General features: G+C 42.1%; 1 protein-coding gene across 2 annotated transcripts in view; it reads left to right on the top strand.

Annotated features, from left to right (window-relative positions):
• Nucleotides 1-22,018, top strand: part of EDC3 (enhancer of mRNA decapping 3) — a 70,635-nt gene that overhangs the window by 19,133 nt on the left and 29,484 nt on the right. The window contains exons 4-5 of one of the 2 annotated variants that reach the window (XM_089663942.1): nt 2,635-2,691; nt 21,486-21,830. In XM_089663942.1, the coding sequence (XP_089520068.1) occupies nt 2,635-2,691; nt 21,486-21,830 (402 nt within the window). The remainder of the gene's footprint in view (nt 1-2,634; nt 2,692-21,485; nt 21,831-22,018) is intronic. The other variant, XM_089663943.1, reaches the window with a different exon arrangement.

The raw sequence follows: 22,018 nt of genomic DNA on the forward strand, positions 1-22,018 counted from the left end.
ATTCTATTTTTGCTGCCTCTGTACCGTTTGGGAAATCTCCTTTTTACTTCCTTGTCCCAGGCACACAATAGAATATAAGATATCTCCCAAAGTTAGGGGAATTCAGCTCCGACAGTTGTCCCCACTACAGATATCACCATTGGAACATTTCCCTTTACCTCTTCTGGGGACAACTTTAAAACTTTGGATTCCCGTCCCTTTTTGTCTCACTGACAATGGTTACTAGTGCAAATAGAAGGGTGAATCTCACTGATGGGGATACAGACAGCAGTAAAAACATAAGGCGTCCTCCCCCACTCTATCCAAAACTGGAGCTCTATATTTTAATGATCATCAGACTCTCTAAGACTAACCTTCCAAATGATATCTTTTTTTTTTTTTTTTCTCTGCATATATTTTGTGTCAGAGTTTTGTCAGTCACTGCTGTTAGAAGAAACAGAAGGTTAATATCCCTGTCGTCAAACCAATACTCATACATATGGCCTGTTGGTGCATCTGTGGGAGCTATTGTAACACAGTTGGGATAGAACTGAAATGTTTAATTTTGGAGGGCTCCTTCAAGCACATCTTGTGCACCGGTTTTCCTTAACCATCATCTACTTCTTTCTTTCATAGCAGGCAGGTTGCTTTGTTTATTTTTTTAACTGAATATACATAGTGTATGCTTTTTATTAAAAAAATGCTAAATTACCTTGAAAATCTGTTTATGGTGAATACCTTTTCCTTTCCTTAACCTGTAATTTGTTTATATGGCATAGTATGTATTTTATGATCAAAGAACATCATAACTAGTCATTCCATTTATCAGGTACTTATGGCATCCACAGCTTAACATGTTTTTAAATGTATTTGAACTCGTTATTCTGACCGCTTTAGAATAATACCATTTTACAGTTTAATAGTTATCGTTCTAAATTAATTATGATTGTTCTCATGAGAAAAAATGCCTAAAAGAAACCTATTATGATAGACACATGAAAGCTGCCATTTCAGACCTCTTCATGAAAATGCTAGTTGTTTGACTGTCATATTCTCTTAAGTCCAGTTGCACTTTTTTGTTTAAGTTCCCCACGAAAGCTATATCTGTAAAAGAAGAGAAGTAAGAAGGGTAAACGAACTTGCCTGTCACCTGAACCACCATACTGGGAGACATTAAAGGATAAGTTCACAATCCGCAACATGTTACATGTTCCACTTGTTTTTAGGGTAGAACATGCAACCTGTTCCTGCTCTTGCAGTGGCTCAGTGGTCCAAGCCTTGTTCCTTGTGTGTGACAGCAGTACCAGCTGTCACTTTTTGACAGCATGAATGAATCCACTACTCTGCAAAGAATGTCAGATTGTGGTTCTCAATGAACTACCACAGTGCTGTTGAGTACTGTGGTAGTTCTCTGGTGCTATCTGTCAGTGTGAAACTGCCTGCCAGTATGATATACGGGCTGACCGCACACACTGACAGTCTGCAGGAGTCCTGCATGTCACCAGTGATCTGATGGTCACTGGTGCAATACTTTCCAGGCTCTTAAAAAAAACAAAAAAAAAACCACATGCAATAAATGTGCATTTATTTTTTTTAAAGTTGAACTTATCCTTTAAATGATGAGGAAGTCAGCAGGAGGAACTGGTAAGAGCTGTGAGGTGAATGTGTACATTCTGAATAGAATTGTGAACAGGCGGGCTATCTTATTTTATTGCACAAGGGAAATTGCAGTAAAGAGGCTTTCCTGTTTGTTTTTTTTTTCTTTTTTCTTTTTTTTGAACAGGCTGAGACTACAAGCTGGTAGGTTACTATGCATAGCTGCTCCAGATTCTGTCTGCACCAGGTTTAGTAAATTCTCTCCCCCCCCCCCCCCATTGTTTATATTGTTACATCGGTGAGCACTGGACAACAAAAGAAACTTCATGATTTTAAGTGGATCACAATGCACTGAAATGCAAATACAATATAAAGTACTTTGCTTCCTGCTGTGGAAAGAAATAAAACAAAAATGGACAGCAGAGTAACATATGTTAAAAAAAAAAAAAAAATCAATGCAAGCTAAATACAATGCACGTGTTGTCAATTCATTCTTACTGGTATACCTTTCATGTAAAGCACTTTTAGCAGTCTAGCAGTTTTGAAAATAAAATACAGCTTTTGTTGTCAGTTCTCTACCACTTTGAATGACACCCACCATCATTCAACTCCTCTTCTATCTGCATCATAGAACCACACACTTGTGTGGGCTCATAGAACAGTGCTGTAAAATAGACGCTATGACAGCACTGCTTTCTGCATCGTTCAGAAAAAGGCAAAGAGGAAATCGCATGTCAGGTAACCATATCCAGCCAGAAGTCATCTGAAAAAAGCATGTATACACATAATTTTAAACACATATAGGGCCTCCATTTGGGGGCGGAAGGGGGCGTAACTGGAGCTGGACTTTAAATTCAGAGGGTATGTAGATGAAAACCTTTCTTGGATTTTTTTGATCAGCGACTACCATTTTCTAAAGGAGGTCTACAATGGGAGCACCTGTATCACTGTTAAGGCATGTTTGCTTTGAGTATAAATCCGTGCTCTTATTTCCAAGGTACTTCTACATTTTTATTTGCTTTTTTTTTTATCTGCTTTCTTCTTACCATTTGCTGCCAGCACCTCCCAAATGCTTCGGACACTCTTTGGGTAGATGTCAGGAAACAGATGGAGCAGGTATTCTAGTAATTTAGAAAAATAGATGCCATCTAAGGAAAAGTCGTAGTCTTGTTTATGATTGTGAGGATTAATTGTGCAAAATGTGTTTTTACTGGCTTAGTTTGTTTGTTTACGTACAGGGCTAATTTTGCAGAATGTAAAAAACATACTGAGTGGAATTTATCAGAACTGAAGCAGCTGTGCATGGCAATCAATCGCTGTCTAATTTAGGCTTGTTCAGTTAAGCTTTTTGAAATAAAAATGGAAGCTGATTGGTTGCCATGGACAGCTGCAGCATTCAGCGCCGCAGACTGGCTGCTCCAATTTTGATCAATTCCCCTCACTTCACAGAATGAATATACAGAAATGGAAGTGTTTCCCACAGCAACCAGTTACACTCTAGTTTTATGTTCTCCTCTGTAGCAGGCAAAAAATGTCTTAAAATTGATTCTGGTGTGCAATGTGTCCACTGTAAAGTTTTAATCTCTCTTCCCTTTCCCAATAATCCTGTCCTGTACATATGAGGCATGTTGCTATGGAAGTTGCCATTTGAATGAAGTACTGAGTGAAAGGAATAGTGGTTTGTTGTTGAGAGGTTATCATGTACTGTATTTCTTTCGTTTGGTTTTAATTATTGATACACACGCAGGGGAGCTCAATCTTTTGAAGAGCGAGGGCCACTTAAACGATTTGGTAACCGATTTTAGGCCACAGTGAGATGAAATCATTCCGCCTTTCAAATTTGTTATTTTTAATAACATATTCAACATTTTCCTCCTGCAGCTGCTGAATGCTGATGGGAGGCAGAGGAGGAGAAACCACCTTTCAGTGGTTGCAGGAGGAAAATGTAGAGGATAGGTTGCTGTATATGCTGCCCTGGCTCCCCTCCTGTGTAAAACAGAATGTGACAGGGAAGGCTGCATGGGCCCCCTGGAGTATGGGGCGGGGTCATCATTGTGACCCTACACCAGTGGTTGGGGGGGGGGCAAATGGTAAGAATACACCTCAACTATAGGGTTTCACTGCCCCCCCAACTGCAAATATAAAGGATCCCTGTCCTGAGGCCCTATTAGGCTGCTTTCATACTGATGTGCTGCAGTTTATCCACAACACGGGTTCAGCGCAGTGCACTTGTGGCTTTTCTGTAGGTTAGCTGCACTTTGCTATAGCTTTCTATTATACCTTGCGGGTGTGTGTGTGTGCACTTTCTGAAAGCACACCAAACCCACAGGATATAATAGAAGTCTGTGGCTCAGTGCAGCTAACCCACAGGTGCACTGCACTGCACCAGCAGATTAGTATGAAAGTAGCCTAATAGTTGTTAACCCTTTTATAGGTGCTGATATGCTCTTTGCAAAAGCACAGTGTATGTGTTTAATACAATTACCTTCTTTTCCTCTTCCAGCTTCTGCTGGCATTGCTCTCCAAGCTGCTAGAGAAGTCCCAGGTGAAGTGCACTTGGTATCACTCCTGCCTGCGACAGGAGCCGACACTACAGAGCAAGCATTGGCTTATGTGACTCCTGCTGTCCCTGTGGCCGAGGAAAGAACAAACAGAGGGCACACAGGCCTAGTGCATTACCATAAAAAATGTTTAATAAGAAATAAAATAGGTGTTGTACTCACAAACGACAATAAAGTCAAGGCACATCATAAAAGAACAGCTGGGTCAACACCGCGCTGAGTAACAGTCCTCAATAGGGAGTGTAGACATCCAATAGGCTGACGCGTTTCGAGGACTTGCCTCTTCCTCAGAGCCGCCTGCTTTCTCCGCTGCCGGCTCGGTGCACTCTTATGCTCTGGGATGGTGGGTTAGCAAGCCCAGATCTCGGTCAACTAGTTGCCGACCCTGGGCATGCGCTTCCCTGGTTTGAGGTGGAAGGACTGCATCAGAGGGCTCTGAGGGCCACAGGTTAAGCATCTCTGCTCTAAAGGTATTTGTATACTAAAGCAGAGAATCGCTGCATGCAGACTATGTTGTAATTAAGAAAAAAAAAAAAAAATCTCTGTAGCAAAAAGAGTCTTCAACAATGCTCACTGATTTTCTTTTTCCAGTATGTTGGTAAACATTTGGAAATTTCTTGAATTTTTTAAAGCGTACTACAATTTTTTTTTCATATAAGCATTAAATTGGTGTGCAAGTGTAAAACAAAAAAAAAACATTACAAACGTTGCCCTTGGAAAAAGGTTTTCCCTTCAGGACATCCAAGCTTTTATTGCACTAATATAATGCTTGCATATGGATATTAGAACTGAGAGGAAAAAGGAGCTATACATTTGTTATTTTTTTCTAAGTCAGGTTATCAGAAGAGTATTGGAAAATATAACTTTTTTTTCTTTTAGTATCCTAATGATTTTTCCATGCCGTTATCTTCTGTGATTATCTGTCAGTTCGTGTTTGTACCATTGCCATTTAAGTGTGATACATACGTGCATTAAGTCAAGTAGCATAAATGTTTATTAAGGAGTGATGAACTGTATTATCAATGTAAACCATGTGTATATAGTGGTGATCAACATTGTGAAGCACATGAACTATGAATGTTTAAAGGAAACCGTCATAAAATTCACGTTGATCAAGGAGTTTCATGTTGCTATTTGTTGCCCATACACAGCACCTCTATTTGAGTAAATCTTCACATTCCTTTTGTTAGCAGTTTGTCTTCAAACATGAGAAATGCCACATGGCACTTCTTATGAACTGCTACTTGCCTCACATCCCACAATCCCTGGGTCTCGAAGCATAGTGTTCTGCAGGCTAGGGCTGTATAGTAAATAGATTTTAAACAGACACAAGCAGGTAGAACAAAGAAGGGAAGAGATATGTTTCATCACATTAGCACTCCCACATTTGTGATGCAACACGGGAATTGGCGAGACATCAATTGGATACAGTGTGTCCCGCAACAAGAAGTTGCCTGTTCTTTTAGTGAATAGGGACAATCTAGGTGAATGAATACATGAGCATAGGGAAATCAACCATGACAATACAAACTGAAGCCACAACATGTAACATGTGAACCCACTGTTGCAAGGTAAGGCAACCAAACAACACAGAGCATACAACTACAGTAATACCTAGCTAATACAACGTATTTAATAAGCTGCACTATTGACAGTAACATAGCATGGCTAACATAGCTGCTTTACAGGCTGTGAGCAGGCGATATTTAATAGTAATCCTACCAGTACCTCGTCTGTCCTAATTCAAACTGACCATGCCAAGCGGTCAAGCAGATTCATGTTGGTATGGCCAGTTTACGTAGCTGTGCACTGCTTGGAGTTACAGGAAGCTGCAACCAATAATTAGTTTGGTTATTGTGCAACTGTCAATTTCATCGGTACCATTGGGTACTTCAGTCCTGTCCAGCTGAGTGGGCAGGCTAGTTGTAACCACATGACATGACGCTGCTCTAGAGCAAACATTTTTCAGAGTTCATAGCTGCCCGTGACAAGACGGAGGAGGGGAGACTGCCCTTGTTATCTCTACTCCCTTTCTGGATGAGGTGGGGGAATGGACGGGCCTGCAATTTTGTCATGGTCTGACTGCAGTGGAGCTGGGTAACTTCTGGTCTTTTGGAGTGCATGCTGTGCATAGAGATGGTTAGGGGAGAGGTGTAGGATGCACTGTTTTCTTCTTTTGCAGCTGCAGTAATGGGGATCAAGCTCCCCAGGACAGCACAAGATGGCGGTATACCCAGCCAAAGTTGCAGGTTCTGAGGAGCCTGGCACCAACCCCTCTACAGTAAGACCTATTGTGGATTAGGTAGTAGGGCCAGCTGAGGGCATTGTGTGGTGGTGCTTGTGGAGGAGGGGCATCCTGTATGGTTGGCCTGATAATTTTTGTTTTTCTCCTAGTGCAGTGTTTCTCAACTCCAGTCCTCATGGACCCCCAACAGGTCATGTTTTCAGGATTTCCATTATTTTGCACAGGTGATTTGATCAGTTTCACTGCCTTAGTAATTACCACAGCTGTTTCATCTGAGGGAAATCCTGAAAACATGACCTGTTGGGGGTCCATGAGGACTGGAGTTGAGAAACACTGTCCTAGTGGAAGGTTTCATGTGTAAGTAAATTTTATCTTTTTTGTTTAGAGCAGGGTGTTTTTCTCTGTGTTGTGTCTTTCAGGCCAAACCTCCAGAAAATGTTCAGCTGGGCATTAAGCCCAAAAAGAGATACTGTCGCATCTGTGAGAGTTTTCTACTTCTTGGGATAAACCCCTATGTCAAAAATGTATTGACCAGTTGATAGGAAAGGAAACAAATCTGTTTCTGAAGGACTTTATGGGAAGCTTAAGCCCTGGTTCACACCGGTGCGATTTGCTATGCCATTTGACAGTTTCAAATCACATGACAAGTCTCGCCCTAATGTCAGCAATGAAACCATTCAAATTGGTGCAACTCCGACTTTGCGATGCCACACCGAATTGAAAAAAGGGTTCCTGCGCACAATTTTTTACGATTTTAGGTGCAGCTTGCATAGGCATCTGTGCATGAAGTCTCACAGATCTCTGTCAAGTCGCATTGATGTGACTTTGAAATCGTGCGACCTCAAGTGAAGTCACACGATTTCAAAGTGATATTCAGTGTGAACCGAATGTAAGGGAAGAAATGGCCTTTACTTTCTAATCTTTGAGATTGGTTTTGGAGAATTTTAAACAGCCTTCTCTGATTGTTCCGATGGCAGCCTACACTACTGGATTGATTAACCACTTGCCTTCCAGAGGATTTACCCCCCTTCTTGACCAGACCATTTTTGTGATATGACACTGTTTCTTTAACTACCAATTGCGCGGTCATGCAACGCTGCACCCAAATTAAATTTATATCCTTTTTTACCCACAAATAGAGCTTTCTTTTGGTGGTATTTGATTGCCTCTGCATTTTTTTTGCATTATAAACAAAAAAAAAGACAGACCATTTTGAAAAAAAAAACTATATTTTTGACTTTTTGCTATAAAACATATCCAGTAAAAAAATACCAGATTTCGTCATAAATTTAGGCCAAAATGTATTCTGCTAGCTGTCTTTGCTAAAAGAAATTCCAATACGTGTAAATTAATTGGTTTACGTGAAAGTTATAGCATCTACAAATGGCGGTGTATATATATATATACTGGAATTTTTAAATATTTTTATATATATATATATTAGTATATATGGCGATCAGCGACTTATAGCGAGACTGCAGCAGGCATTCTAACACTGGGGGGGAACTAACTGCCACTGACATTGCAATGACACTAATATCCAACATGTGCCCTGTAATGTAAATTTTCAATAGTCTATGGAAATGACACTAATACAGTGATCAATGCTAATAAAAAACACTGACACTGTACTTATGACACTGGGCAGGAAGGGGTTAACATCTGGGGCAATCAGGAGGTTAACTGTGTGCCGTGTTGTGTTTTACATTTATGTGCTGTGTGTGGTTTACTAGGGAGACAAGCCGCTTTGTATTGCTCTGCTGTGCAGAGCAGTACAAAGCAGCCTGTTCGTGCTGACAGGGGATAGATCTGTGTTGTTTACACACAGACCTCTCCCCTTTCACTGTTCCTTGGCGATCGCTGGGTGCAGGCGGGGAATCTCCGGCCGAGATCCGGTGATCGACAGCTGACGGCCCAGAAATGCAAAATCTCATGTAGTTCTGCTCTAGGGCGCCCGGGAAGCAGTTAACCTGGAACCCAGGGTGCTTTAGCTTAAAACTTGAACAGTAAAGGATAAATTATTATTATTATTATTATTATACAGTATTTATAAAGCGCCAACAGTTCACTCAGCGCTGTAAATTACAAAGGGAGACAGAACATGTGACAGAACAATAACAATACAATGTGATACATGAGTGGTTCGAGGGCCCTGCTCCTTGAGCTTACAATCTAGGAGGGAGGGGATAGTGGTACAGGAGGAGATAGCTGTGGAGGAGGTCAGCAAGTAGCAGGGGGTGGGGTAGGCTTCCCTGAAGAGGTGGGTAAATTAAATTGAAAAATTGTCTATGCTGCATACCCTTTTAATTGCAAGCTTTTCTTTGGTACCGAATTGGAAAAGGTACTGGAGAGATCTACAGGAAAAAAAAGGTTTTCCTGGAAGGAAAAAAGTTTAGGAACATGTTGTTTTTTTTTTGTTTTTTTTCTCCTCCCCCTATCGGTAAATCAAACAACTAGCTGAAAAAAATGTGCAGGGCAAAAGAAAAAGGGCCTTTAATAGAGCCTCTGGCTCAGCAGGGGTTAGGTTTCTACTCACACCTGTTCCTGAGAGTAAAGCTGCCCATAGATGGACTCAGCCCTGCTGAATTGGCAAAGTTTCATGTATGGCCTTTCACTCTCCACACAATAGGATGGTACTGTTAGGAAAACCTTTGTGGATCAGCAAAGAAGCCCCACTGTGAGAATACAATGGCACAGTGGGGAGGAATCTTCCATCCACCTTCATGTGTGGTTGGTGGAACCTGTTTCATTTTTTCATCAACTTGCTAACTGATTGGAAAAAAAAATGAATTTTTCTTGGCTGGTCTAAGACCTTCGAGGAGGAATTGCCTAATATTGAAATTCCTGAACAGAGCAATCAATGCAGGAAATTCAAATTTTACCATAATAAATCCTCTTCCTCCAATGTTCTAGTAACCCAGGATTTCACGTACCAATAGACCAAGAGTATCCAAGGTGCTTTTTCTTTAATTGGAATGCACAGGGCATGCACTATTTTCATTAACAGGCTCTACCTTTCAGTCTTCCCTTAGCTCCTCACACCAAGTTTCTAGCCAAGGCAGTAAGGGCTCTAAGACTCCAGGGAGGGTCCATAATGCCATACCTGGATGATTTCATGAGAAATGTTTTTGCAAACCCCAAACAGGTTTTTATGTGTTTTGCACTGAGGAGAGGCTTCTGTCCACTCTGTCATAAAGCCCAGATCGGTGGAGGGCTGCAGTGATGGTTATCCTTCTGGAACTTTGTCTCATCTCAACACAGGATCTCTGGAGCTCAATCAGAGTGACCATCAGGTTCTTGGTCACCTCTTTTAGTAATGCCTTTCTCCCCCATTTGCTCAGTTTGGCTAGGCAAGTCAAGATGTAGAAACATTAGCAATGAACAAGAGAATTGGGAATCAACAAAGCTAAAGTTCAAGTGTTGTTGCAAAGGGTCTGAATACTTTTGCCAATGTGGTATTTCAGTTTTTCCTTCATAAATTCACAGACCTTTCTAAAATTCTGTTTTCACTTTGTCATTATGAGGTACTGAGTGTAGATTAATAAGAAAAAAAATGAATTTAAACAACTGTAGTATTAGGTTGCAACATAACAAAATTGAAAAAAGTGGAGGGGGTCTGAATAACTCCTGAGTGCACTGTATAGGGCCATGTTTGCAGTTAACTTAAAACAGATGATCTGTAAGGGCTTTTAAAGCATCGCCTATGACTAATTTTGAGCACTGAAGCTTATCACATTTTCAAAGGTGAACACAGTTGTGACAGAGATCAGAAATATTTTATTTTGGTGGTGTTTGTTGAAATTGTGTTTTTTTGTTTTTTTTTTTTGTTTTTGTTTTTTTGTTTTTTTTTAGTCCGCATGAAAAATCGGCCGATATTCACGCTGTTAGTGGGGCCCGCCCGTTGTCCGTTTTTCGCCGATCGTCTCATTTACTTTTATCGGTCATGCTGGAAAAACGGCCGTTTCTCGTGGACGATGGTGGCAGCATAGACAACGGCGCCGACCGTTTTTTTTTTTTTTTTTTTTTCCGTTTATCGGCTGACAACGTGGCTGATAAACTGCCTGTCTATGGCCTGCCTTAGTTAAAATTTTAAGTTCCTGTTCCAGTGGGAGATGAGATTGATCTCCGCAGGTAGCACAGCCAGCATGGTGTTCTGTGAAAAGCCAGACTTGTGGGCACGGGGGGGGGAGGCAAATTGAAAGGACCATAATGTCCCTATGGGGGGGAATGGGCAGAGCTGGTCAGGATGGATAGAGCGGCTTATGGCCACAGGCCTCACTAAGACATGCAGTGAACTGTGCTTTGCTTTGTGCACCGCTGGGACTTGTGGTTCTACATTGCCTGCATGGTCTTGAAGCTGCGGCCAAGACACACAGCCCGCTGAAGACCCGTGAGGAGTTGGTGCCTGTCTGCCTAGACTGCCTCTGCTGGAGCCACTGCTGGTGGGGGAGTTCCTGAATTGCTTCCCTGTGCCAAGGATTTAACTCTCTCTGCCCTGCCTGCTGTGTGCCACGCCCTGTGCTGATGGTTCAACCTGGACTTAATCCTTGCCCGCCCAAGTTCTGCTCCCTGTTGTGTGCTACTTAACCCATTGCCTGCCAGTCTGCCTCCCTGTAGTGAACCCAGACGGTGCTACGGACTATTCCCCTCCTACTAGAACTTTGTGATCCTTGTCGTGTGTCCCACCCTGTGGTATGGACTTAACTTTTGTTTTGCCAGAACCTTGCTATACTCATCGTGTGCCCTCTAAATCACTCCATAAAAGCCTTGTGTGTCCCACTGCTCTCCACGTGTGTTCTGCTCCACCCACACCTCCATCACAACAATTTTAAGACTTGGCATGTTTGGTATCATTATCTTTGTTCAACCTCAAAAAAAAAATTATTTAAATTAACTTTAGCTTTTTTTTTTCCCTGAAAATGTGCATTTGACAAACCATTGTGCTAATATTGTATGAAAGGAGAAAATTCTCCAGGGTCTCCGCTTTCAGAAAATATAAAATGTTTTAACCACTTGCCCTATAGAGGATTTACCCCCTTCCTGACCAGGCTATTTTTTGTGATACGGCATTGCTTTACTTTAACTGACAATTGCGTGGTCATGCAACGTTGTACGTAAATCAGGGGTGTGGAAATTTTTTAAAAAACTACTTGTCCAGGGACTAAATTGGTGTCCCAATTTACTTGTCCCTCATGACAATCTACTTGTCCAAATAAAAAATAAATACATTTTAACCAAAACCGTATTTACAGTATCTCACAGAAGTGAGTACACCGCTCACATTTTTGTAAATATTTTATTCTAGCTTTTCATGTGACAACACTGAAGAAATGACACTTTGCTACAATGTAAAGTAATGTCTGTACAGCTTGTATAACAGTGTAAATTTGCTGTCCACTCTAACTGAACCCACAGCCATTAATTTCTAAACCGCTCGCAACAAAAGTGAGTACACCCCTAAGTGAAAATGTCCAAATTGGACCCAATTAGCCATTTTTCCTCCCCAGTGTCATGTGACTCGTTAGTGTTACAAGGTCTCCGGTGTGAGTGGGGAGCAGGTGTGTTAAATTTGGTGTTATCGCTCTCACTCTCTCATACTGGTCACTGGAAGTTCAACATGGCACCTCATGGCAAAGAACTCTCTGAGGATCTGAAAAAAAAATTGTTGCTCTACATAAAGATGACCTAGGCTATAAGAAGATTGCCAAGACCCTGAAACTGAGCTGCAGAATGGTGGCCAAGGCCATACAGCGGTTTAACAGGACAGGTTCCACTTAGAACAGGCCTCGCCATGGTCAACCAAAGAAGTTGAGTGCACATGCTCAGTGTCATATCCAGAGGTTGTCTTTGGGAAATAGATGTATGAGTGCTGCCAGCATTGCTGCAGAGGTTGAAGGGGTGAGGGGGTCAGCCTGTCAGTACTCAGACCATACGCTGCACACTGCATCAAATTGGTCTGCATGACTGTCATCCCAGAGGGAAGCCTTTTCTAAAGATGATGCACAAGAAGCCCGCAAACAGTTTGCTGAAGACAAGCAGACTAAGGGCATGGATTACTGGAACCATGTCCTGTGGTCTGATGAGACCAAGATAAACTTATTTGGTTCAGATGGTGTCAAGTGTGTGTGGCGGCAGCCAGGTGAGGAGTACAAAGACAAGTGTGTCTTGCCTACAGTCAAGCATGGTGGTGGGAGTGTCATGGTCTGGGACTGTATGAGTGCTGCCGGCACTGGGGAGCTACGGTTCATTGAGGGAACCAGGAATGCCAACATGTACTGTGACATACTGAAGCAGAGCATGATCTCCTCCCTTCGGAGACTGGGCCGTAGGGCAGTATTCCAACATAATGACCCCAAACGCACCTCCAAGACAACTATTGCCTTGCTAAAGTAGCTGAGGGTAAAGATGATGGACTGGCCAAGCATGTGTCCAGACCTAAACCCTATTGTGCATCTGTGGGGCATCCTCAAACGGAATGTGGAGGAGCGCAAGGTCTCTAACATCCACCAGCTCTGTGATGTCATCATGGAGGAGTGGAAGAGGACTCCAGTGGCAACCTGTGAAGCTCTGGGGAACTCCATGACCAAGAGGGTTAAGGCAGTGCTGGAAATTAATGGTGGCCACACAAAATATTGATACTTTGGGCCCAATTTGGACATTTTCACTGAGGGGTGTACTCACGTCTGTTTCCAGCGGTTTAGGCATTAATGGCTGTGTTGAGTTATTTTGAGGGGACAGCAAATTTTACATTGTTATACAAGCTGTACACTCACTACTTTACATTGTAACAGGGTCATTTCTTCAATGTTGTCACATGAAAAAATACTGAAATTTTTTATGTCGCATGATATTACCACTAAAATTCATTTAAATATACAAGTTTTAATTTTAGGGCACAAAAAAGCAATAATTACCCATTTTTTTTCTTTGTGAAGCATGAAGAAGAGGTTGCACCGAATAAATAGATCTCCAACATGTCAAACCTTAAATTTGCGCACGCTCGTGAAATGGCAACAAACTTTAGTACCCTATATTTTCTATAGGTGACACTTTTAAAGCCCTTTTATAGGTCATCAGTATAATGTTATTGTTATGATCCGCCAGGTGGTGCCTCAGGCTGCCAACTGACAGACCTACCCAGAGCGTGGGGTCTAAGCCCGGGCTGTGCTTTCACCAGGGCCCCTGATGGTGGGGATGGACTTGAAACAGTCCCGGACCAGGTCACGACCTCTGAGCAGGCCCACCAGTGGCTGAGGAGACCTCCGGGGACGTATGCAGGTACCGGAGAGCCAGATGTGAAGCGGATGGCGGCCCCAGCAGGGTAGTAACGGATCATGGTCCCGTGGGGGTGCGAGGTACAGAATCGGCGGGCAAAGAGTAGTCGGGTCACACGCAGGGTCAGCAGGGTAAGTCGGTCCGTAGAATGGTCAGGGCAATCCGGGTCAATCACAGGAGCAGGCAGAGTAGTCAGGGCAATCCGGGTCAATCACAGGGGCAGGCAGCGTAGTCCGGGTCAAACAGGGTCACTAGACGGGTGCAGGAACTCGGGATCACAGAAAGACCTTGCGGCAATTACTGACAGTGCAGGGCATCTTTAAATAGTGCGCCCTGCACTGTCATTGGCCGCCCAGGACGCGCCCCCGGGCTGTCATTGGCCGCCCGAGGCGTGCCCGCGGCTTCCACTGCGCATGCGCGGCATCCTGTCATCTCCGGCTCGCCGGGACCTGGTGCCTGTGTCCCGGCGTGAGCCGTCGCCAGCGCGCATGCGCCGGCCGACGGGACGCCGCGATCCCTGACAGTTATGGAGGAGGTCTCATGCAAGAATTATTGCTGTCGTGCTAGCGTGCGCGGTGATATGTAACGTGTATCACAATTGATGTTTTCATACGTAGGCGCTCCAGTGTTTGCTTTTACATTTGTACATTCACTGTGTGAAAGCAATGGATGCTGCCCGAATGCTTCCACCTGACAGGTGAACCCTGCTGCTTTCCCACAGCAGGGCTAAAGGTTGGAAACTAACTGCAGTGCGCCCAGAACTACATGTCCAGGGTGTCGGGCGATATAAATTCAACATCCCTAAATAACTGAAATTTATGTCCTTTTTTTTTTTTTTTTTCCTCACAAATAGAACTTTCTTTCGATGGTATTTGATCACCTATGCATATTTTACTTTTTGCTCTATAAAGAAAAAAAGACCAACAATTTTGGAAAAAAAAAAATATGTTTGACTTTTTCCTATTAAAAATGTCCAGTAAAAACTGTAAAAAAATAAACTTTCATCATAAATTTAGGCCAAAATGTATTCTGTTACATGCCTTTGCTAAGAAAAAATCCAAATATCTGTAAATTAAATGGTTTACATGAGAGTTATAGTGTATGCAAATGGTTTATATACTGGAGTGTCTATTTTTTTTTATTTAGTAATGACGGTGATCAGCGACTTATTGCGGGACGGCAGCAGGCATTCTGACACTGGGGGGGATAACTGACTAACTGCCACTAACATCCCTAGTGACACTAATACAGTGATCAGTGCTAATAAAAAGCACTGACACACTACTAATGACACTGGGCAGGAAGGGGTTAACATCTGGGGTGAACAAAGGGTTAATGTGCTGTGTGTGTGTTTTTAATGTGTACAAAAGCTGTTTTGTATTGCTCTGCTGTGCATAGCAATACAAAGTATCCTTTTCCTGCTGACGGGGGTGAGATCTGTATTGTTTACATACAGACCTCTGCCCTGTTGGCTCTGCTGAGGATCACCAAGTCTTGGCCGAAAAAGCGTCCGGGACTCGGTGATTGACATGCTGAGGAGCCAATAGTGGTGCAGGTAGGGAGCGTGCATGTGCCCGCCCCCTACCCATAAATACAAAATTTTTGCATCCCTGTTGCCCTGTAGCAGTACTTCTGCTATAGGGTGGTCGGGAAGCGGTTAAATAATCTTCAGGCCTAAAATGTGCATTTAAACATTTTGCCAAACTGCTTTAGGCAATAAAAACGGTGCACTGAGAGGTTGAGCCAACTGTCAGTCAGGCATCTGGGTGAATCCGGACATAATTGTCAGCATACATCCAGAAACTAGAGCAGCTCTGTGAAGTTGGACTTTAGTCCACCATCAGATGATTCTGAGTCACATGAGTGCAATGGTAAGTGCATTCCTGTGACCCACATGGAAAGTATGACCAAACAAGCTTTGTCCAAACTTCTTTTAAGCATGACATTTTAAGTCAGCGTACTTTTCTATTGTTCCCAAATCTCCCAGTTTTTTTTTTTGTTTCTTTTTTCGCTGCTGTGATCAATTCACATTAGTGGCTACATTTATTTTCCATGTTTCCTTGATGTGGGTTTGGGAGGATGGAGGTTGGGCATACTTTTTGGTCTTATAGGGGATGAGGCCCCTGGAGGTAGCTAGGGGCAGCCATGGAGGCTGAAATCTCTAGAGAAGGCTAAGAGCTTTGCAGAGGCACTGTGGTAGACTAAGGGGCACTGCAGAAGTTTAGGGAGGGGCACTAAGGAATGTTAATGGAGAGGCACAGGATGACACTCTGGGAGGTTGCAGGGCACTGGGTAGAGGACTCCTAGGGGGGCTCGGGGCACTGTGGGTGGTTGTGGGGCAGCACAGGTTACTATGAGAGGTGGTTGGGTGGCACTGTGGAAGGTTAAGTGATCTGCAATTGGCTGGAGGCCCAGGAGTAGGGTTGAGAAGCACTGGACTAGGGACTATTGATTATAGATTTTGGTATTTGTAGTGTGCATAGAGTAGTGTACATGACCAAAACAAGCTTGAACGATTCTTTCCAAACAAAAGGAAGGGGTGGCGAGGGTGAGGAGAGGTTCAGGAGCTTACAGAGGACAGTACAAGAAGGCAGAAAAATACAGTAAGAAACAATTTCATGGAAAATATATTACAGGGCCATTAAGTAGTAGTTGTGTATGGATTATATTTTAGAATATCATTTTGTGTCACTTTAAGATGGCTGAGAAAATGGTGGGGGTGGGGGCTATGTGCTAGGAAAGATTTGAAGGATTTAAAGTATATGTAAACCTTCGCCTTGTAAAACAACCCATTCAGTTTTTAAAATAGAAATGAAAGGCAAAACATTTGTGTATAGATATAAAATAGAGGGGGGGGGGGAAAGTAATTTTATAATGTTTTTAGAAGTGATCACATACCCTATAAGCTCTTTATGCAGCTGAGAACAGAGAGCTGAGGGAGGACAAACATCAGCAGACTGAACTTCTCAGTGAATGGCTGTGCAGGTGGATGTTTGATTATTGGAGGAGAGCAAGCTGTGTAGAATTTTTTTTTACATACAAGTACATGGGACAACAGGAACAGTTCAGAAATATGATTATTAATATACAGGATTTATATAGAGCCAACAGTTTGCTCAGCACTTTACAATATAAGGGAGACAGTACAGCAACAACACAGTTCAATACAAGAGGGTTAGGAAGGCCCTGCTCCTTGGAGCTTACAATTTAGGATAAAAAATATTTTATTTACAAGCTGCTTCTTCTACTTGCTTTTGGTTTTTCTGCACAATACATGTGAAAGGTTACTTTTATTAATTATCTGGATTTGTGCTGCTGTCAGTTTTCAAAGCCATACAGCTTGCCAGATAAATGATTTGCAGGATATCGGAGACTGTGAGATGTTTTCCCACAACTGATGAACAAACTGCTTGCACGCACCTGTTCTACAGAAGTGTGTGTGTCAGGGGATATGTCTTTCACTGTGTTTCTTAGGGGATTCATTGAAGTCCTATTTTTGTCTGAAAGAGAATGATGCATAATAAGCTCTCCACATACACAATTAGATTAACATTGCCTAGGCAGGGGTTGACAGAGTTCATGTCGCAATGCGTGCTCTGCTTTCCAACTCAGACACACTGTCACGGAGGTATAGTACATCAGTTCATCCCCCAGGAGGTGAGAGTTCCTCCCTCAGCACGAGATGAGAACAAGTTGTAATCCTAGGACATGTACACTGTCACTCAGAAGTTGGACAGCGCTTTGCCTTCTCTGTGCACATGAGATAGATGACTTTCTGTCATGTGTACAAGCTGAAAGAAAAGCTCTGTGGGGTGTGAAAAAAAATGAAATGTGGGTTCAAATATATATATTTTTTTTGTGATGCTTGCAGTTCTAGCTCTCCACTTGTGTGTGCCAAGTAGTAAAGCACATTCTTAACAAAGAAAGTTTAAGCAGAATATATGTTTTAGAAATAAAGTGGAACTGATGTGTGCTTTTCATGCTGCATTAAGCAAAAAGATGTAAATATTGCTATGTACTGAAGTCATCTTATCAGTTACAGTACTTGCACATGGTACTGATGTATGAATGTCAGACTCCTGGCAGAAAACTCCAGCGTAAAAATGTGAGCATGGACTGTATATTAAAGTGCATGTATTTGCATGTGTTTACTTGTATGTGTAAAAATTCTAGCTTTTCTTGGGTTGTGGTGTATGTTCATAAATACTGTCCAGGAATGCTGATTTTTTTTTTTTTTTTTTTTTTTTTTTTTACTATTACTGATCTATATGCAGCAGACGTTTACACACCTACTGTACAGAGCTCATTAAAAACAATAGGCTGCATTTAGATCAGTAAAAAATGCCTACATGCCTAAAGACATGATTCCAAAAGTTCAGCTTTTTAAAAAAAAAAAAAAAAACCAAATGGCGTACTTATCCGATCCTCCTCTTCTGGGGTCCCCTGCCAGCGCTGCTAAGTGCCCCCAGAGCAAAATGCTTGCTTTGGGGGCGCTCGTGTGTTCGCTCCCAAACTGTCTCTGTGTGTCCATAATACACACAGATTGTGGCTCAGCCCCGCCCCTCGCTCCCTCCTCAAAGGCTGTGATTGACAGCAGCAAGAGCTTATGACTCCCACTGCTGTGTCTCAGCCAATGAGGAGGGAGAGACCTGGGAAAGCCGCTGCTCTTGTGCACAGTGCTGGATCGAGATCAGGTACGCCCCGTTGCACACGCAAGGTTTTTTTACCTTTTTATGCATAGAATGCATGAAGGTAAAAAACCTTCAGCCTTTACAACCACTTTAAATAAGGTAATTCTTGCTATTTGATGCATTAGTGGGTATTTACAGTATATAGCACCAACAATTTATGTAGTGCTTTACAAACCGTATATATTAAACATTTACATGAGTCTCTGCCCTCAAGGAGCTTACAATTGAAGGTCACTAGCTCGCATGCATGCATACATACACATACTGTGGCCAATTTATACAGGAGCCAGTTATCCTACCAGCATGTCTTTGTAGTGTAGGAGGAAACTGAGTACTTGGAGGATACCCACACAAGCACAGACAGAACATACAAACTCTAAACAAGTAGTGTTCTGGTTTGGATTTAGACTGGTAACCCTGTTGCTGCAAGGCAGAAGTCTTAACTAGTTTATAAAACTGCACTGAAAACATTGTACTCTCACTTGCCAGCCACTTTCATGGAGATCACATTAATAGGAATATAGAATCGTTTAGGCTGTAAACGTGTTTTAGTGAGAATTAAAATGCATGCTGATTATTCTTTTTTTTTTTTTTTTTTTTTGCATTTCCCTTGATTTTGAAAATACATCAGGCAGAAACATAAATGTATGTTTCTGTTTAAAAACGGGAGCAGTACTCTTTACAGGCTGGATATATACACACACCGGCCACTTTGAGCTACACCTGTTCAATTGCTTGTCAACACAAATTGCTAATCGGCCAATCACATAGCATCAACGCAGTGCATTTAGGCATGTAGATGTGGTGAAGGCGACTTACGGAAGTTCAAACCAAGCATCAGAATGGGGAAGAAAGGGGATTTAAGTGACTTTGAATGTGGCATGGTTGTTGGTGCCAGATGGGCTAGTCTCAGTATTTAAACTGCTGATCTGCTGGGATTTTCTCACACAACCATCTGTACAGTTTACAGAGAATGGTCTGAAAAAGAGAAAATATCCAGTGAGTGGCAGTTGTGGGGACGAAAATGCTTTGTTGATGTCAGTGGAGAATGGGCAGACTTGTTAGAGATGATAGAAAGGCAACAGTAACTCAAATAACCACTTATTACAACCAAAGCATGCAGAATACCATCTCTGAATGCACAACACCTTGAACCTTGAAGCAGATGGGCTACAACAGCAGAAGACCACACTGGGTGCCACTCCTGTCAGCTAAGAACCGGAAACCAAGGCTACAATTCACACAGGCTCACCAAAGTTGGATAATAGAAGATGGAAAAATGTTGCTGGGTCTGATGAGTCTCGATTTCTCTAGAGATGGTTGTGCATGGAAATCGCAGTAGACCAGCAGTTTTTGAAATAATCAGACCAGCCTGTCTGGCACCAACAACCATGCCGCAATCAAAGTCACTTAAATCCCCTTTCTTCTCCATTCTGATACTCGGTTTGAACTTCAGCAAGTCGTCTTCACCACGTCTACATACCTAAATGCATTGAGTTGCTGCCATGTGATTGACTGATTAGCAATTTGTGTTAACAAGCAAAAGAATAGGTGTACATAATAAAGTGGCTGGTGAGTGTATATTTTATAGTCTGTGAGTGGTCTTTAGTTTACAGGACTATTGGCATTGTTATGGCATAAGTAGTGCATAATTAAAATTATGAGAGATCACTTAAATTGTTGGAATCCAGGTTTATGGTTGTTGGTGATGAAATGGTCATAAGTGATCATCAATCAAAAGAACAGATTTAAATTGGGCTGCCATTTGCAAATTGATACCTGTCATAAGAAAATATAGATGCTGCCATTGTTTTGTTTTCTTGATTCTAAAGATATTCATTACCTGGCCCTTTCTGGATTCAAGACACTTGAATTCTCTGAATTAAGCATGCTGTAAATGGTGCCAGAAATGTGTCAGAATTACTTATCTATACTTCTGAGTCAGCAGTTCAAAGCCAAAGCAGTAGCATGACAGCCAGAGAACAAATGTTCTCAAAAGAAGAGTCGGCATTGGCAACCTACATAATTCTCTTGGCATGGGGCCTGCTTTTTTTGAATATAGGTTTGCCCTACAGAATAACTAATACATATCTTTCAATGGTAACCCCTCTTAGGAGAAATGTATAGGCTGCTATTGCTGACCATCTTCTGAAAATGCTAGTTGCTTGGTTTCAGTACTTCACAGGTCACTGACTTGGAACAAGTATATAAGGAAGAAGGAAGATAGAATTGATGATCTCCTTACTTGTTCCAGGCCAGTGGATGAAGTAATCGGATAAACATGACAACCAGGAAGCCTTGTATTTTGAGGAGGAGACGTCCGCAGTAGCATGGTCCATATTTCTCTAGGTACAGAGTATTGTCGTACCTTCTGTTTGATTTCATTGCTGCCTTGCCCACACTTTGAAACTTCAGACTCTTGACAAATGATGAACAATGCCTAACAGTACAGCTGCACAGTATCTGTCATCAGCCTCCCAGTAAATTCATTTGTTGATGAATTTACAGTCTAAAAACCCTTTGTGGGTACTTGTGTTCATAGTACAGCAAATTATTGCATCCCAGCAGCAGGGTACATTGGAAATGCCTTAATAAATGTTTGCTTTGACTTTCTGTGATTCCAGAGCACACAATGTGAGTCAGTGTATGACCTTACTTACCACAGGGTCCCCTAAGGACACTGGCTAGACTCTGCTTGGTGTTGTGATTTGCTTTAAGAGATCTGTGTGTAAAGAGAATAGAGAATTAAGCACAATGTGTAAGCAGACGTACTTTCAAGTCATGTAAATAAACTTTTTGTCTCAAGGACATCCAGTGCTAATTGCAGGCTCTCACGGAAACTCTTTTTATAAGGGTTTTTCTTTTTTTAATGCTTTCCTCAAACACTACAACCCCCAATCAATTTATTTATTTCAGGTACTTATATAGCGCCGTCAATTTACGCAGCGCTTTACATATATATTGTACATTCACATCAGTCCCTAACCCTCAAGGGGTGTACAATCATTCTCTCTATTGATTTGGTATAGTAGCTATCCAGTAAAATGTCTTTTGACTGATCGTAGTAAATTTTGCCTGTCCTCATTAATGACATTTTGTAGAATGTGTAATTCTGTGCTACCTATTTCCTATGTGCAGGGTCTTCAAGCAGCCGGTATCCAAACCAAGTGACCCCCAAGAAGAACGGACCTAAGAATGGGCAGCATAAAGCTAGAGATGATGAGTGTTTTGGCGATGATTTGGATGAGATTCCAGACACAGATTTTGATTTTGAAGGGAACCTTGCTCTTTTTGATAAGGCAGCTGTATTTGAGGAGATAGACACTCGCGAAAGGCGAGGGGGTGGAGGAGGAGCTAGGTCACGAGGCACACCTAGTGAAAGACCCCCAAATTACAGACATGATGAGAACATAATCGAGTCTGACCCAATAGTATATAGAAGGATTGTTGTACCACATCCTGGTGGAATGGAATACTGTACAGGTAAGATAACTGAGAGATCTATATATATATACTAGTCTACTTCAAGCATTAAATACTTTAAACTGACATAATGCCTGCCAACACAGACTATAATCTGCATCAGTAGCTGTCAATTTACAAGGTATATTGGCCTTGAAATGACCAGGGGGAAGCATGTAGAATTCATTATATGTAAAAATGTCAGACAC

This window comes from Staurois parvus, unplaced genomic scaffold (assembly GCF_062004578.1).
Source record: "Staurois parvus isolate SC_StPar_1 unplaced genomic scaffold, SC_StPar_1.0 ptg001805l, whole genome shotgun sequence".
Classification (NCBI taxonomy): Eukaryota; Metazoa; Chordata; class Amphibia; order Anura; family Ranidae; genus Staurois; species Staurois parvus.